General features: G+C 41.6%; 1 protein-coding gene across 49 annotated transcripts in view; it reads left to right on the forward strand.

The window, feature by feature from the left end:
• Positions 1–17,945, forward strand: part of madd (MAP-kinase activating death domain) — a 56,370-nt gene that overhangs the window by 18,192 nt on the left and 20,233 nt on the right. For 8 of the 49 annotated variants that reach the window (XM_085772009.1, XM_085772102.1, XM_085772014.1 and 5 more), the window contains exons 8-19: positions 2,811–2,983; positions 3,537–3,772; positions 4,530–4,686; positions 4,820–4,923; positions 5,006–5,211; positions 5,862–6,115; positions 6,398–6,537; positions 7,951–8,052; positions 14,893–15,001; positions 15,983–16,169; positions 16,568–16,718; positions 17,063–17,266. In XM_085772009.1, the coding sequence (XP_085628135.1) occupies positions 2,811–2,983; positions 3,537–3,772; positions 4,530–4,686; positions 4,820–4,923; positions 5,006–5,211; positions 5,862–6,115; positions 6,398–6,537; positions 7,951–8,052; positions 14,893–15,001; positions 15,983–16,169; positions 16,568–16,718; positions 17,063–17,266 (2,023 nt within the window). Of the gene's footprint in view, positions 1–1,918; positions 1,976–2,810; positions 2,984–3,536; positions 3,773–4,529; positions 4,687–4,819; positions 4,924–5,005; positions 5,212–5,861; positions 6,116–6,397; positions 6,538–7,950; positions 8,053–8,531; positions 8,574–9,283; positions 9,302–10,312; positions 10,373–14,892; positions 15,002–15,982; positions 16,170–16,567; positions 16,719–17,062; positions 17,267–17,945 lie in introns of all 49 variants that reach the window. The other 41 variants (XM_085771920.1, XM_085772017.1, XM_085771967.1 and 38 more) reach the window with 17 other exon arrangements.

Consider the following 17,945-nt stretch of genomic DNA (forward strand, 5'->3'; position numbering starts at 1 on the left):
CTCTTTCAGCAGTGTGAAGAGTAGGGGTTTCCTTCTTCAGCACAGTTGTATGTATTGTACATGAGTGTGGGAGCATTTGAAATGAGATTTGTCGTGCACTAACAAAAACAAATGTTTTTTTTTTTCTTTTCCTTGTCCCGTTTTCTTTGCATGCTCTAGCTCTTGGAGGTAAAATCAGATGCTAGGGCTGTGCTACCCAAGCGAAACCTTTAGCAATGCTGGTAGTGACTAACTCGCCCCTCTTACCCAGTTGTTTAACATAACAACAGAATCTGGCTCTGATTCATGGACACCTCAATTTCCCATACTGTACCTCCACACTGTGAGCAACACCTGTAACATACAGCATACAAAGCCTCCTCACATTTTGGCAAATATAGAAACTATATGATCATTTAATTTGAAAAAATAACAAAAGTTAACCATGGATCTCGTTTCCTATTAGTCCTGAATGTGTTTCTGTTCCAGTGAAAAGTAAATGAGTAAATGTTTCAAACACCTCTCATCCACATTAAGGCTCATGAGTAACAACAATGAAGGCTCCGTGTGATGATTTACTTTTTAATCGTTTTAATGATACAGGGATACTGCATCACTGAGGTCCAGCACCAACCCTTTGATTAATGTTGTAGTTGAAGTTGATGAGTACTAAGAGCTTTTTCAGAAAGCCAAGCTCAAAGGGTAGTCAACACACACTGAAGCTATTTAATCTGTTAAATTTGTCTTTTTGTTTTGTTGTCTCATCAAAGATGACCAACACTTTAGAACTTTACTTGATGATTTTAAAACTAATTTCAAACAGTTTTTTTCAATGCATCTCCTCCATTAAGTTTTTAGTTTTCCTTGAATCAGAGCCGGTTCATTAGCCGTATGTGATTAGCAGCTCTCTCTCCCCGTGTGCGGATGTGTGACTGAGAGGCTGGTGTGTAGGAGTGTGCAAAGCCTCAGTTTAGCAGTTGTATATTTGGAAACAAGCGCAAAAATAATGATATCTGTGAATGGGGGAAAAAATAAAATGTAATGGAAGATGGTTGAAGTGATTAATTGAGGACTGTGATGCCAAAGCAGAATGCTGCTGATGTGAGAGTCACCGAAATACCGCATTTCACACTTGACAACTAAAATAAACTGGTCCTCAGAAGAGACTGGTTTATTTATTCTTGGTGTGTTCTATTATTTCAGCTCACCTGACATTTGTTTTTGAAGTTGGAGTTAGATCGCAGGCCCTTTATTTTGCCAAAGGCGCCTTGTTGTGTGGTTACTTATCTACAGTGTATGTCTGAAAAGATCTGCTGTGTTGTATCTGTCATCACCACTCCATTGTAACCACTGGCCCGTCCCAGTTGGTCACCATGGATGGCCTCCATGTTGTCTTCTATTGGCTGGATTCTCTGGGTGAAACCTGGTTTTTGGTCACATTATTGCTTTTGTGTGTTTCTCACTGTCTGTCATTTCATGTCCTCCTCACATTCCTCCTCCTCCTCTCTGTCTCTCTCTCTCTCTCTCTCCGTCTCTTCCCCGTCAGTCAGACTTGCAAATTCTCTGACTTTACTGGCCGTCCATCAACTTTTCAAAACAAACACAGATTTATCTTTTCTTATCTCCTTTCTTCAGTAAATTGTAGAATTGGAAGCAAGAAATGACAAACATACCTTTCATTGTGCAAACAAATTGAAAATAACTTTTTTTTTTAAAAATTGGATCTTTTTGATTCACATTGGGCACCACCAAATATACTTATTTGTTGTCAACAAAAACAAACAAATAGAGAAGAACTGTCAAAAGGAGACAAAGAAAAGAAAGGGAAGGGGCCGTGATTGTGACCCTCCCATCATGTGCTGTTCCAGTGTCAGTCACAGAGTTGTCATTCCAAGCCTTCATATGATTCTCCTCGCATCTCTCTTATCCCTCCTCCTAGTGTCTGGTTAGGTTGACCGTGATCACCCAAAAGCAGATCTTCTCCTCTGAAAATAAGGTTACTCATTTCTCCTCCTGTGGAATGTGTAATGCCCCTGCACGGATATCTTCTCTCTCACATTGTTTTGCTTGTCACTACTATTTGTCTCCTATTTTCCAGACTTGAATAATAATAAAAAAAAAAACGCATAACAGTGTCACAGAATGTCGCGGACCAGTCCTTTTTGATAAACTGCTTAGCTCTGGCTTGCGCATGACTGAATGTGCGTGCATCTATCTTGGCATCAGTGAGTGTTCTCGTAACCAAAACAAGATATGATGAAGCTAATCACGTTGACCAAGTTAACATCCATCCAGACCCGGCAACTAAATGTTCCATTATGCTAAGCTAAACATTGACACTTGAGTCTGCAGCAGTTCCCTCAAAGCAAACCATGCATAGTGACTTACTTCCCTTGTGCTCTTCCTCTCCAACAACGACGCGCCCACTACAGGCATCAACGTGCACACAGCTGATCCTTCAGCTACCAACAAGACAAGAGTAAAGTGTAATTGTGAAACCAGGGAAATGGAGAGACGCTATGTTTGGATCAGCTGTCATATCACTTTAACTTATTTATTATTGTTTGGATTAAGCGGAATCATCCCTTTTTTAATATCATGAAAACCAGATGTACAGTGTAGTGCCCCTTTCTAGCAGCCAGTCAATTTGATCTTAATCGATTCCCTCTTTAATGAGGCCAAATGATTCTGTAATTTCCCATGAAGTGTAGACACTGAAACAATGAACTAAATGTTGATGCCAGTTGTGGGTGTGGTCCATCACAGCGCTGTGTTTTTGTGTTCAGATCCATTGCCATCTTCATGACTAGTGTCACCGTTACTTGTCGCAGGCCTTGGCCAGTATGAGTTTGAACACCCAACCCATTCTGAACCTGGAGAAGTTCCAGGAAGGTCAGGAGCTGCCCCTGCTCCCACCTGGACGAGACAAAGCCTCACCGTCCTCCACCGAGTTCAACCCTCTCATTTACGGCAATGACGTGGATTCTGTGGACGTGGCCACCAGGTAAGCCTCGCATATCCATCCACTGTCCGTCACCGGCTGTGGACCCTGACGTCAAGTTGTACAAACCTGAAGAAATATTAGAAGAAAAACAAAGAAATGTTAAAGGGATAGTTCCATATTTTGGCAAATTGGCCCTATTGCCATAATCCCTATAGTAGGTTCGTTACCTTTAATTGTCGATGCAAGCTATTTTTAGAACGGCAGAGCAGAGCCGCGAGCTGCTCAGAGCTACGCTATGGAGGCTAATGGGATTTCTTGGTTTCCCTCATCAAACTCATCAAATACACAATCCAACAACTCCAAAACGCTCTCATGGACAAATTGTGACCTGCACATTCACCACGCTATGAGATAATAACGGAACGTTACGAGACAGAGTTGGTAGCGTAGCGCTGAGCAGCTCGCATCTGTGCTCCTCCATTCTAAAAATAGCTTGCACCGACAATTAAAGTTAACGAACCTACTCCTAAAACTATAGGGATTATGGCAATGGGCCAATTTGCCAAAATGTTGAACTATCCCTTTAAACTGGAATAACTTCTTTGCCTCACAGGGTGGCCATGGTACGGTTCTTCAACTCGGCAAACGTTCTGCAGGGGTTCCAGATGCACACTCGCACCTTGCGTCTCTTCCCCCGGCCAGTGGTGGCTTTTCAGTCCACGTCTTTTCTCGCATCCCGGCCACGACGTTCCGGCTTTGCAGATAAACTTTCTCACACCCAGGCAGTCGAGTTCTACGGAGAGTGGGCCCTCAATCCCACCAACCTTGCCTTTCAAAGGATACATAACAGTAAGATTCATTTCAGAGGTCGACCAATAGTGGATTTTTTTAAAGGTCAATACAATAACGATAGTTTGGAGCAAGTAAAAGCTGATTAATTGACTGATAGCCCATGAAATGAAATGATGTTTTTCTGAATGAACAATCTTAGATTTAATTTGAACTTAATTGAGTTCTATAGAATCCAAACTTTCCCATGGTGCCTGCAGCTAAACGGGCTCCTCTGTCCCTCTCTCCCTCCCGACATACTGACACATTGTTGTTATTGTGTTTTTAAGCATTTCAGTTAGAAGATGCTTATCAGTTAAAAAATAAACAACATATCAACACACACACAGACAGACACACACAGGGGTCATGACAGAGCGGTGGGGTCAAGCTACAGTCATACCGGTAGTTACTATAAATAAGAGAAATAAAACCAAGTAAAAGCCCCAAACACACCTGATCAACCTGCAGAACCACAAACATGTAGAACGAGGTATTTTAATCTTCTTTCTGTCAGAGTCACAGCCGCTGGTTCATCAACAGGATATACAGAGATGTACAGAGAGCTGTGTGTATGTTGGTGAACTGTAACTTAGTTAGACACAAATGTAAAATGTGTCGAGCTCTGATAAACTGATGCTGTGTGTGTGTTGGGGCCAGTGACACACACAGCATGCCCAACTGATTAATTGGTCGACCTCTAGTTCATTTAAAAGGATATTAGATGACATCTTGTTGAAATATTATAAATATTAAACCCTGCACTCTTGTGTTTCAGATGTGTTTGACCCCTCTTTAATTGGAGACAAGCCTAAGTGGTACGCACACCAGCTGCAGCCAGTGGTTTACAGAGTGTATGATGGAAGCTCCCAGCTGGTCGAAGCTATGGCCGGTCCCCTGGAGGACGAGGGCAACGAGTCCGATCCCACAGACAGGTGAATAACAGAACAAAATCCTTTTTCAGCATAACAGTCCAATTTAATCTGTGTACTTAGTTCTTGTTTTTTTCCAATTTACTGTATTGTAGTTTGGATGCTTTTGACAATAAATGAATTTGATGTGTTGCAGTGGCAGTGACAGTGAGGCATACGACGACTCCAGCTCATCCTATTCCTCACTTGGAGACCTTGTGAGCGAGATGATCCAAGGTGACATCCAGGGAGACACACCAAGTGAGTTGTTTTGGGTAAAAGACGCACATCGACAGCATTCACCTGACTTTCCTCCTCATGATACCTGACTTTGATGTCTTAGGCTTGGACCCTCCCACCCACGCTGCACTTGGAGACGCTAGCGAGGTTGAGTTTCAGGACTTCCACGACTTCAGGGAAGGTCATGGCCCCGAGGGTCCGCCCAGTGGGGAAGGACCTGCTGAACCCTCTGATGGACAACCTCTTCGCTCAAGCTCCAGCACGACCGCTAGCTCAAGTCCCAGTACAATCATCCAGGGTGTCAACAATGTGTGTGGTCTTTACATTTAATGTCACATCATTTGCTTTTGGAATTTCTTTTACTTTACTTTTCTGCGAACTAAATTTCCCGATTTTGTTTTAGATGAGGTTTACTTTATTTATTCATAAACAAGTAATGCAACTTCATTTCTTTTTTTTTTCTTCTTTTTTTTTAAGTATAGTTTTTGGGGCTTTTTTGCCTTTTTAATTGATAGTTTTTAGTAGCCTGGCTAACACCAGACCTCATCTCAATGTAGATTGAGATTCGGTCTAGGAACCACCCGTTAATGTTTTTGTATTTAAGGCGTGGTTAACGAAAGCCCAGAGCTGTTTATTGGGCGCTACGAATGTCTATCAAATGTGTCTGTACGTAGCTTATAGCCAATCGTATCAATCATACCCGATGACATATGTAGAGCGACAGAAATCCGATGAGGAAAAAAACAATGGGTCGGAGAAATAATGGCGTCCACTGACCATTGCCGTTAGTGAAAAATAAACATGAGGAACGCCCGAGTCGACTGTAGCCTGTATATATGGGACGCCTGCTCTACCAGCTGAGCTAAACGACGCCCTGTAACTTTATTTCTAAAATGTATTAAAGTAATATAGTAATATAAATATTTATTGACGGTTTATCTGTGTGGTTGTGTTTTCAGGAGCAGGGGGAACCACCTGAACTTGAAGCATCAGCAAGTGCTGCTTTACAGAACCCTGTCCCCGGATTGGCCAGTCAGCCATTCCTCAGGCCTACAGCTGATGCAGGCCTGGTGGACCCAGCCAACAAAAAGCAAGAGTATGATAACCCATACTTTGAGCCTCAGTACGGCTTCCCCTCAGAGGATGACCCTGATGCAGAAGAGCAAGTGGAGTCATACACCCCTCGATTCAACCAGAACCTCAATGGCAACAAGTGTGTTAAACTTGTTCATCACTTGAATGAATGCATTATCATCATTCAAATGGGCTCTCTGACCAACCATGCAATGTCCTCTATCAAAACCGAGCATGTCAAATTAACTCTCTCCATTCATGGTGGTCTTGAATCTTTGGTGGTGTGATGCTGTGGTATGGTGTGAGTGCGCGAGTTTCCCATGTAGTACGCATTTGCATTCTCTATGTTTCTGTATGTTTCTCTTTGTTTCTGTTTGTGTGTATGTGCCATATGGTAATGTCTTTGTGGTCATTCCTTTAGGGTACCGCGTCCGTTACGTCCCAGTAGCCTGAGGCTCCCAGGAGAGTCTGATGGGGAGGGAGACTCCCGCAACAGCTCGCCAAACTCCACCATTTCCAACAGCAGCAACGATGGATTTGGAGGACTCATGTCCTTCGCCAGTAAGAATACTTGACATTCATTTGGTTTCTTTTCAGCGAGGTGCAGGTTATGTAATGTGGAAAATGGGTTGATTTATGTAGATGAAGAGCAAGTGGAGCTCAAAAACCAAAAGCACTTGTCAGACCCAAATCGCACAACAACCTCCTAAAACAAGCCCCTCATATTCAGAACTGCCTTCTAATCCAGAGTGTACAGTGAGCACTTTATCAACTGAGATTAGCAAATTATATGAACAGCCATTATATTGTACTATTACTGATTCTAACACCAAAGCAGAAGATTAAGTGTTGGTTTACATTTTAAAGTGGCTTTTTATATTTTTATAATACTGGTGAATTATTGACTGTGTGATTTGGATAGGATTACTCTTGGTGATGAACACACTCTACGCTTCCTTTGAGCGTTGTGGATGGTTTTTGTGTCTTAGTTGTTTTGTTCTTATAGTGCACTAATTAAGAGTCAAGGCAGTGAACTGTGCTTCAAGAAAAAGCTCAAACACCCACTGTATTTTACCTCTTCAGAACCTTCTTAGACACAGAGTGTTAACTTCTCCCAGGTGCACATAGTTTTTTTTTTTAACAATATTTTTTATTGAAATTTCAAATGCATTTCAAACTCAACATTAAATGTACAAACATTTTCACCCATATCCCCTCAAACAGACAAAAAAATAAAATAAAAAAGCAAATGGACAGTGACATCAGACATCAGACTAATGGAGTAAATTAAATAAATAAATAAATAAATAAATACGAATAAAATGGGACAAAAATAAATAAATAAAATACAATTAAATTAAATTAAAATTAAATTAAATAAAAGGCCGGATCATTTCATAACCTGTTATTCAGACAGTGTTATCTGTTTCATTGGTCAGGAATCAGGTGCACATAGTTGAGTATTTAGTTGATAATTTCCTCAGAAGTTAAGGAGATCAAAAACAAATTTAAATGGACTTGGACTTGGATTCCTCAGATAACCAGACGCAGAAGTCCTAAATGCATGCTGATGTGTGAAAAGACACCTCTACACAAACATTGTGTTGTCAAAGGATATTCTTATATCTTTGTGTTTGCTGAGTATTTTTTCACCCTAATACAAAATCAGTGATGAGTTTGATAGATGGGTTATAGTATGTTTTTTTATGTGACATCTTTGATTTCTGAATTAACTTTTCTAGTCTATTGTATGTATTTTAAACTGGTACTTGGTATTTAGTACTGCACTCTTCATTTTTCTACAGCTGGAACTGTTGTTTTTTGTTAACCAGAGACTGCTTCATCACCATTTTCATTTATTTATTTGAAGGATGAATAATATGAATTGTAATACCTTTTTTTGCTTTTGCTTGATCCCATAATTTGTTCTGCCTATTGTCTAATTGATATGGTTGTTACTCTCTACCACTGTAGGCAATCTGTACAAGAACCACGGCACCAGTTTCAGCCTGTCCAACCTTGCTCTCCCCAACAAGGCAGCGAGGGAGAAGGCAACACCTTTCCCCAGCCTGAAAGGTAGGACCACACAGCCAATCTGATCACTTGTACATCTGTAGCTGTCCTTCATGAAGCTGGTGTTTCTGTCTCTTCCCGTTGCTCAGTGTTGTGTCGAGGGTAAAAAAAAAAATTGCTAAAAATGTTTTGTTTAGAACACACAGGTGCTACAGTAGGGAGAGTCACTCACTCCTTTGATTTTTTTTTATCACTGGCTTCATGTTTGCAGTCATGAACCTCTCTTAAAGAGCCATTTTTATTGCTATTTATCACACTAACTCATCACATCATTCAAACACCACAATTTTAATCCTCATATTCAATCTAGTCTCAAACTTCTATAAATTAACAAACTCTAACTAGTCAGATGTCAGACCCAATGTACACTTGTCTAAACAGAAAAACACTAAAATATTTAAATTCATTAAGTGTTCTTATTTTACTGTCTGTTCTTCTCTGCCTTTTTAATTTTTTCCCTATATGATCTGTTGGGATAAAAGAATATTTTGATTTTGATATTGAGGAGGAAATGGAGCAAGCAGGTTTGTAGAGTTGTTTTTATGGCCTGACTTTCTTCCCTCTGGATTGCCAAAAACATATGGCACTATTTTAAAGGAGAGTATTGAGGATATAGCAGAGTTTTTCTTTCAGGAGCCTTAACAGGAAAATCCACCCAAAAACAGACTTCAGATTTGTTGGGCCTTTATGATTTTGATGATTTTTTATTCATCAGTTAAATTTTATTTTATTGATTAATTTCTCCTCATTTCAAACCCCTTACCATTAACCATTGGCTGGCGGTATAGCATGTGCTCAGACACACCAACATTGGTGCCAGTGTGTGTCCAGGTATCATTTGGGAGCAGATAACATGTGGCAAGGCAGGTTTCCTTTTCCATGTGAGAAGAGAGAGAGAGTGAGCAATCTGCAGGGCCTCGGATATCAAACTCAATCCATCTGCAGTTGATGCTTAAATTCAGTGGTTTATCGAAGTCTTAACTGTTATAAACACTCTGTTAAATCTGCCATTCTTTGCTTAAGTTACAGGGAGACAAATTTCCCTCAGGAATCTAGTTATCTTAATGGTGATTATGTTTGAAGAATTCTGTTTTGGCTGGATTTTCACCTAAACTGAGAGAAAAACCAGGTGGAGCATGGTGATCTAACTCAATAGCTCCACACCACGTGGAATAGCTGCCATAGAAACTGTTCTGTTCCTTTGATTATGATGTGTTTTGTCTTTGTCGTTCAGATGACCCTGACAGCCCGGGTATGTTATGTCTGGTGTGATAGTGTTTTCTAGACCTCCCCACCTCTAACTAGGCTTTTCCTTAACCTTGGAGTGACCTATTCCTACCTTGCACCCTGTGTCTCAGCATAGGGACTAAGATAGACGACACCTTTAGTGTCATTCGTGTACATCCATGCCTTCCCCTCTGTCCCTTCACCATTCCTCTGTGTGTGACTGGTGGGAGTCTTTTTGATGCATTATGATGCACACATACAGACTCACTGGATTTCATCGTGTGGCATCTGCACATCCCTACTAAGCCGGATGTTCAGTCTGGTTTTAACTGCATTTACATCATTAATGTTTTAATGTGGTTTACATTCTGTGTATCTGAATGGAGTTCACAGAAAGATCTGTTCTCAGTCAAAGCGGTTTATTTCCCACCTGCCTCCTGACTCTCACGTGTTTTTTGCCTTGCTTGCTTGTTTTGGTGGCTTCCATTGTTGAGTGTGTCCTTTCCCCTTTTTGCGGTCACTGAATATTTGATTTTACAAAAACAGTGATGAAACATTGAAGATTACAGATTTCGTAACAAAGTATTTTATTCTGTATCATGATGATCATTTCTGTTTTTCATTTTTGCACTCTGCCTTGTGATACTGATCATGCTTAAACTCCTCCAGTCATTTGCTTTCCATTCCCATTGTTGAAGTGGAGTATTCACATCAGCCAGCTGTATATACAACAACGTAGAGCTATACACAGCTCCTACTTGATACTGTAAATGTTAAATGTGTTGCCAAACACATGGCATCAGTCATCTTTTCAACACACTTTCAGGATTGATACCATCATCAGTACATATTGTATTTTTGTCTTTTCTGTCTGCCCTTTTTTTCTTCTTTACTTTTCTATTTTCTTTCTCTGTTTTGGCGCCATGTTGAGTGTGCATGTGTGATACGGGTTGATGTTCAGACTGGTTGTGTCTGGGCCGGTGTCCCTCTCTCTGTCCACCTTTTTCGCGGCACTAATTCTGGGTTCTGTGTGCAGTATTTGGGCTAAATTCTCTAATGGAGATTATTACTGAGGCCGGCCCGGGGAGCGGAGAAGGTGGGTTCTGCCCTTTTTATCGAGTGAGCTGCATGCTTCTCCAAGCCAGTCAACTACATCTCCCAGCATCCCCCTCTTGTCTTTTCCTCATTCCAGTCACCGTGTGTGCCATCAAAAGATCCAGTGGAGCATTGAGTCTGTTTTATCACGCCGCCATTCATAGTGACTGTTCCCTTTCCTCAGACTAACTGTTTTTTTCACTCCACTGTATGTTTAGTCTTATTTATTTAAAACCAGCTTTATCACAAGCCAGTTTCAAAGGGATTAGGAGAAAAAAATATAACCTAGATCCAACATCACAGGAAAAAGTGAGACAATACATGATGCAACAAATAACCACAGGGAAGCAAATGAAGCATGAGACAGAGACGAGGATGTTGGAGTTGCAGAGTAAGAATAGAATAGACTAAGCCGATCTGCCCACATGCATTGTTTGTCATTATCTTCACGTCCTTTATGCTCCCACAGAGTAGAAAATGGGGTTGGGCCTAATCAAGCTTTAATTGTGCCAGGCACAATGAGCGGTGACAGCAGTGAAATTATGCAAATTATCTAAATTTAACTAATAAAAATTCACTTTTATCATAAGTTGATTTCTGAGACACTGGTTGTACTGTATAACGGCGCTGCAGTGAAGTCTCCTCCAAATCGATGACGCACTTAAACCGACACCTTTCTGACACTGAACATTTGAACCTTCGTGAAGGAGGATTTATTGCAGGGCTGCTGGATTATGCTGCATTAGCGTTAGCTCCGACATTTTGTCTGTTTCAAAGGAGTTTTCAGGTTGGGTTGGGGGAGGAGAGGCTGTTGCTGTCAGAGCTATCCAGGTACTTTAGGTTGTTGTTTTGAATAATTACAGCGGCACTGAAACAGAACGTGTTACCGAAAGAAATGCACGGTGTTGTGAGTCAGAATGGGATATTCCTCTTTATTAAAGTGTGTTCCCGTTATCTCCCTCTCTCTTACACTGTGGAGTTCAGGGTCAGATTTTATCTCTGGTGTCACATCCACGAGGTAGATTTACTTTTTTGAAAAATGTAACTTGACATTGAGCCTCACAATATTACAGACAGAATGTACCTACTGGTTAAAAACAGCCTTCAGCAAACCAATCAGCAGCAAAGAGACACAAAAGAGGGAGAGAAGGAAAGGGACCTTTTTATATAAAAATAATCATTGTGGTGAATAGAAAAGTTTGCAATGCTTTCATTTAGCTAGACATGATATAAGAAATCATTTTTCTAAGAGGATGTCCATCTGTCGTTTCAATCTAGCCTTTATATTCACTTTAACCTTCCTCTCTTGCAGAACAGGGAGACACAGATGGATGTATAAATGAATAAATCTATGAAGTGGAATCTAGGTTGGTTCCTGATGTACAATAACAGAAAATACAGAAATCAGACGGCTCATAGAATAGAATAGAATATACTTTATTAATCCCTTGCGGGAAATTCTTTCGTCACAGCACTCCAGTGTACAAAGGTGAAGAATAGCAGAATAATACAATACAACAACGTAAGATAAATTAAAAAATGTAATATTACAAAGATTACAAAATTAAATATTACCAGATTACCAATATTATCATAGCTTTGCTACCACACACACATTCAAACACACAAATAATTGGAGAATGAAATGCACAAAAGAACATTACAAACGGTGCAGAAAACTGTGTCTTAGAGCTTTGAATCACATGCAATACATACACCCTGTTCTCTGTCAGCTGGGAGCACTGAAGAACTTCTAAACTGTTACCTGGATCATGTTGCCATCCAGAACAGGCTCTGTGTAGCTGTGCACATGAAAAGCCCATCTCACCATCTCACCAAACAAACATTACCAGAGCTAGTTATCCAGCCTTCAGCTGCAGATGGATGTACTCCACGTCTTCCTTCCAACTGCAGCACTACCATTGCTGTGCAGTGCAGAATCAGTCCCATTGTTACATAAATATGGCAGGCTAGCTGAGATGGAGAACTTATACCTGTAGGTGACATTAGAAGAGTCAATTTATTGAGTTTTAGGCATCTGTCTCCAAAAAAAGAGAGGAAGAAGCGTTTAACCCAGAGGAGAACTTAATCATGGGTGTCACATCCACATGGGAGCTTAATGCCACAGGGGATAGAGGAGTAAGTAGGAGAAATGTCACACGTGCACTCGAAATGGGATGAGACATTTTCCATATTTTATTATCAGTCATTTTTATAGCTGTGACTGTGAATGACTGTCTAGTTTGACTCATAAGTGTCACGATTAATTCTTCAGATTTTCAGCTCGGTGAGGTCAGATCAGGGGTAAAATCTGACTGATGATGATGTGACACAGATTCCTTGAATGCCGCTGATCTGCTGAGCTTCTTATTGTGGGGCGACTGCAGCCGTGACCATCCCATCTTCATGAACGTGACATCCCAGCAGCTTAAATCTTAACTGTGCATCATGGATGTGGGGAATTATTGGTGTTGGAATAAAAGCTAATCTGTAGTCCTAGAGCCCTGCCAGCAGCAGTAGTCAACAATAGTCACATAAAACTGACAGTAACTACAGTAAATGACAGTTGTCGGATCAGAAAAGCTGTTTGTGGTTTTCCAGGAGGACACTCCTCCTTCATTCTTGCGTGCCTTAGAGATTCAGAAGATGGAGATATTGTGAACTCATCCTAGCGTTATGTTTGTCTTTTTACATGTTTGGTCATTATCACAGTGTAGGGCAGTGGAGCTGTGGATCATTGCACTGCTTGGATTTCTCAGCTGCTTTACATTATTGTGGTGATGGTGGACGTGGTTTAGGTCTGACTCAGTGAGTTGAAGACTCTGTAGCTTAAGCCCTGATGTAGACTCAGAATCAGTCGTCCTTTAACGGTTTACAGACTAAACCTCTGCCACCGAGGAGCGAGGGGAAGAAGAGATCACGATGTTTGATTAAGTGTACTGCTTTTCCAGTCAATGGCCTGGATCTCAGTCCATACTTTGGATTTCCTGCATGCCTGAAATTTTGATCAGTTGTGGGTTGTTTTGGTCGGAGGTCAATGGTCCAGTTAATATTAAGTAATATTTTACTGACCACATATTTCGTATATACGTATCTGTAGCTTTATAATTAATTTTTCATACTTTTCATAATAGTTGCACAAAGTTATGGTGTTGAAAGGAATCTAAGGTCTCTACAATATTAATTATGGCCCATTGCCATAATCCCTATAGTCATAGCAGCAGGTTCGTTGCCTTTATTTGTCGCTGCAGGCTATTTTTAGAACGGCGGAGCAGAGGCGCGAGCAGCTCACGCTACGGAGGCTAATGGGATTTCTTGGTTTCCCTCATCAAATACACAATCCAACAACTCCAAAATGCTCCCGTGGGCAAGTTGTGACCTGCACATTCACCACACTATGACATAATAACTACGTTACAAGACAGAGTTGTTTTTGAGGTAAATTCAGAGACTGCTTGCCGAAAAACCACCCCTGACGGTAATGCGCATCAGCAGTTTTGCATGAATTTACCTCGAAAACAGCTCTGTCTCGTAACGTTCCGTTATTATCTCATAGCGTGGTGAATGTGCAGGTCACAACTTGTCCATGAGAGCGTTTTGGAGTTGTTGGATTGCGTATTTGATGAGTTTGATGAGGGAAGCCAAGAAATCCCATTAGCCTCCGTAGCATGGCTCTGGTCCGCTGTTCTAAAAACAGCTTGCACTAACAAATAAAGGTAACAAACATACTGCTATAACTATAGGGATTTTGGCAATAGGCCGGTTTGCCAAAAATGTTGAACTATCCCTTTAATGCTGGATTCATATAGATTGGTTTGGGTCAAATCAAATGAGCGAGTAAACAAATAGACTTGTATTAACATATCCAGCCTCTTTAATTATTAAATGATAATACAGTATAACAAAAGGATTGACCCAACCCCAGCCAGTGGTTGACTTGCAGATGCCGAGCAGCAGTGTAAAGAACCAGCCCGTGACCTTCAGTCGTAACTCATCATCCTCTCATCTCTTTACTTTCCTTCATGCATGATATCACTCATTTAGCTGCTGTACAAGCTCTCCTCTGTCTGACCTCACATCTCTCTGCTGCTAATGTGTGATGCCACCACCAAGAGCACCATTTGGACTCCTGTGTGTGCGTGTGTGTGTGTGTGTGTGTGTGTGTGTGTACACCATGTCTCTGTTTTGGTTTGTCCTTCACCTCTCAATAATAGGCTCTAGCAGCCCCAGTAATGTGTCTGTTCAGCAGTAGATAACCTTAAGTAGATTCCAGGTGTCTGTCCTCTTCATAACCTGATGAAAACTGCTTTCTTCTTTATTTGACCTGGTAGCTTTGATATGAAGCGTCTTGCCCCGGTTTACACTTCCTGACGAGCGAGTGCCTTTGTGTGTCTAGTCCTCTTGTACCGAGTGCTCTTCTGTCTAGTGATCCAGTAGCCGACAGTTAATGTTTTGATGTTGTGGTTGTCTTGCCCCCGGGCCGTTCAGAATTGTCATTGTGTTTTACGCTTTTTCTTCCAGGCGCGCGTGCACCGAGAGCGCTTGTGGACCAGAAGTCTTCAGTGATCAAGCACAGTCCAACAGTGAAGAGAGAGTCTCCCTCTCCACAGGGTCGAGTCAACAACACAAGGTAATGGAACATGGAAAGTTTTAACATATTATAGGATTTATTGTATTGTCCTAATTGTCAGGGAAAAATTTGAATTGTAGCTGTGAACTAGTGATGTGCGATACCACTGATTTTCATTCCGATCCGATACCAAATAAAACCAAAGGTGGTATTGCCAATACCAATGCATTTTACAAAAGCTTCATGTATAAGGAGGGGGGAAACAAAAAAACAGACAGTTTCAAATTATAGTTTTGCAATGACACTTAAACACAGACCACCTTTCTTTGGTTTAGTTTTAATTGTCAGTGGCAATAAAATACTGAAAAATAGACATTAAATGCAAGGGTGTAACCATGTTATGTGGGAAAGTGCACTTCCCACAATGGGCTCTATGCACAGCTCCAGCACTTCCTGAATTTAAGGCAGGTCCTTCATTTCCTATCTTACATTATTGGACTGGAGCTGTGCATAGAGCCCATTCTATGGGAATAATATATGAAAATGTGTTAATTTAGAGCGTAGTTTTGAGGACTACATTGACCATTTGAATTACATTTAAAGTAATAGTCTGAAATTTCTCTGAGGTAGCAGCGAATAAATCACAGGTTATCTTTCTTTCTTTCTTTTTTTCCAAGAATAACATCCAAACTTTAATCCTGCTGCTCTCATTAGGTCTATGAGTTGAGACGCGTGTGTGCAGATTAATTTACACAACCATAGTTTACCTCAGAGGTGGAAGCAGATGTAGTCCCTTCCAACCGGCGGGGGATAGGTCCTGTAGATAGCAAAATAACGGTCTACTGTTATAAAAATTGTTGTTAACCTCAAATAAGTGCAGACTGGTGATAGTATCGATATTTTCTTATGAGTATCGATCCTAAAACGGACACGTTTGGTATTGGAAGTATCGATACTTGAGTATCGTTCCGCACATCACTACTGTGAACTTCTCTACTTTTTGTCGTATATGACTGAATATGTGTGTTCAATGTCACTCAGCGAGAATCAGCAGTTCTTGAAGGAGGTGGTGCAGAGCGTGCTGGACGGTCAGGGGGTCGGCTGGCTCAACATGAAAAAAGTGCGCCGCCTGCTGGAGAACGAGCAGCTCCGCGTCTTCGTGCTGAGCAAACTGAACCGAGCCGTCCAGTCGGAGGAGGACGCCAGACAGGAGATCATACGCGATGTGGTGAGATGCACACGTGTACATTTACAAACTGGACTCACTGCCACAGACTGAACCACATTTATTTCAGGATTTTTAAAACAGATATGGAGCCAAAAATGGTTGGAAAAATTAAAACTTTTAATTCAGTGGTTCCCAACCTTTTTTGGCTTGTGACCCCATTTTGACATCACAAATTCCGTCAATCAAGATGTGCCAGCTCAGATATTTTTATATGCTGCATTTTATTTGAACTTGATTTATATTCAAGAAGTGAAAGTTGGTGTTTTTTAAATATATTTTTATCAGTAAACTCTTTTTTTTTTTAATCATTTACTAGACATTTCAGGCGACCACATGGGGTCGGGACCCCTAGGTTGAAAAACACTGGTTTAATTCTTGTTGCCCTGTCCTGTTTGCAGGAGGTGAGCAGGAAGGTGTACAAAGGCATGCTGGACATCTTGAAGTGCACAGTTTCCAGTCTGGAGCACTCGTACACCAACGCAGGCCTGGGAGGAATGGCCAGTGTCTTCAGCTTACTGGAAATAGCACGCACACATTATCAGACCAAAGGTACGTCACGTGTGTTTAGCACAGGAATCAGTTTAAAGCTGAATTGAGTGATTTTTTTAATTTTTTTTTATTGGAAGTTGATCTTTATATTGCTGTTGCCTTTCTAAGACGACGGGCCTTGTGCTACTTCCTCTTTGCACTGTGTTTCTATGAAGCTTTAAGCCGCATGTAAGACGTCGACACAAAACATTAACTGTAACCTTTTAGATCTCCTCACTGTTCTCCCTTCTCTGTCTAACACTGTTAACCCTCTCCCACTTTAAACCTCCTCCTATTTTCTTTGCAACTGTAATTCTGATGAACTGAACTCTGTCTCTGGCCCCTTAATTCTGGTGACTTGGTAGACCCAGAAAAGCGCAAGCGAAGCCCCACAGACAGTGCTGGCAGCCCGGGGAGTAAAGAGAGTCCTTCCGGTCGCATGGAGGCCGCCAGACCTCAGGGCCTCCTGAATATCCCCCACCTGCAGCTGCCGCACCACGCAACGGGCAAAGGAGCCCGCCATTTTGATACCCGGAGTCTGAACGAGGAGAACTTTATTGCCTCGATTGGTGTGTACACCACTCCAGCCCCGGTTGCATGTGCACTGTGAGATACCCCCCCCCCTTCCTTACCTCCCCCACCTTGTCCCTTACAAGCTCATCAACCTTGAATCCAGTCCCCCACCCTCTCCTCCAACCGTCTCCAAGAAAGACCCCCCCCCCCCCCTCACTTGTCCCAGACAGATTCTTGCAGGTGTTAAAATATTCCACACACTTTGGCTGAAATGTTACTCCTCTGATAGAAAACAGAAGATTTTCAAAAATCTATTTCAAAATCAGAAAATCTAAATTCAGATTCTTGGTTCCGATACGTCGTGGATATGAATTGGCCTTAAAAAGTGTCTGGAATATTTCCCTGTCTTTCAGCCTGGACTTGCGTGTTTGTCTCCCCACCTTCCCTCCAACATCTGTGCCCCCTGTTTGCCTCCTCTCTGGAGTTCTGTTGTCAGCCTCTTAGCACCTTGACTGCATGTCTTTGTTTTGGTCTTCCAAACCTAAATCTGCAGTAGTGGACGAGGGAAAACCAGAGGTATGCGCATTGGTAGTCAAATCGGTGCTTGTCCGTGCCTTTACTGCAGGTTTCTGCGAGGCGTGCTCTAGAAAACGTCAGCTCCTTTTGCTCTCAGCATGGAGGGTGGAAGCATCACTCCCCAGTAAACAGTCCCAGTAAAGAGACAAATTCTACCGC

This window comes from Trachurus japonicus, chromosome 3 (genome assembly GCF_045865225.1).
Source record: "Trachurus japonicus isolate A0001 chromosome 3, Traja_1.0".
Classification (NCBI taxonomy): Eukaryota; Metazoa; Chordata; class Actinopteri; order Carangiformes; family Carangidae; genus Trachurus; species Trachurus japonicus.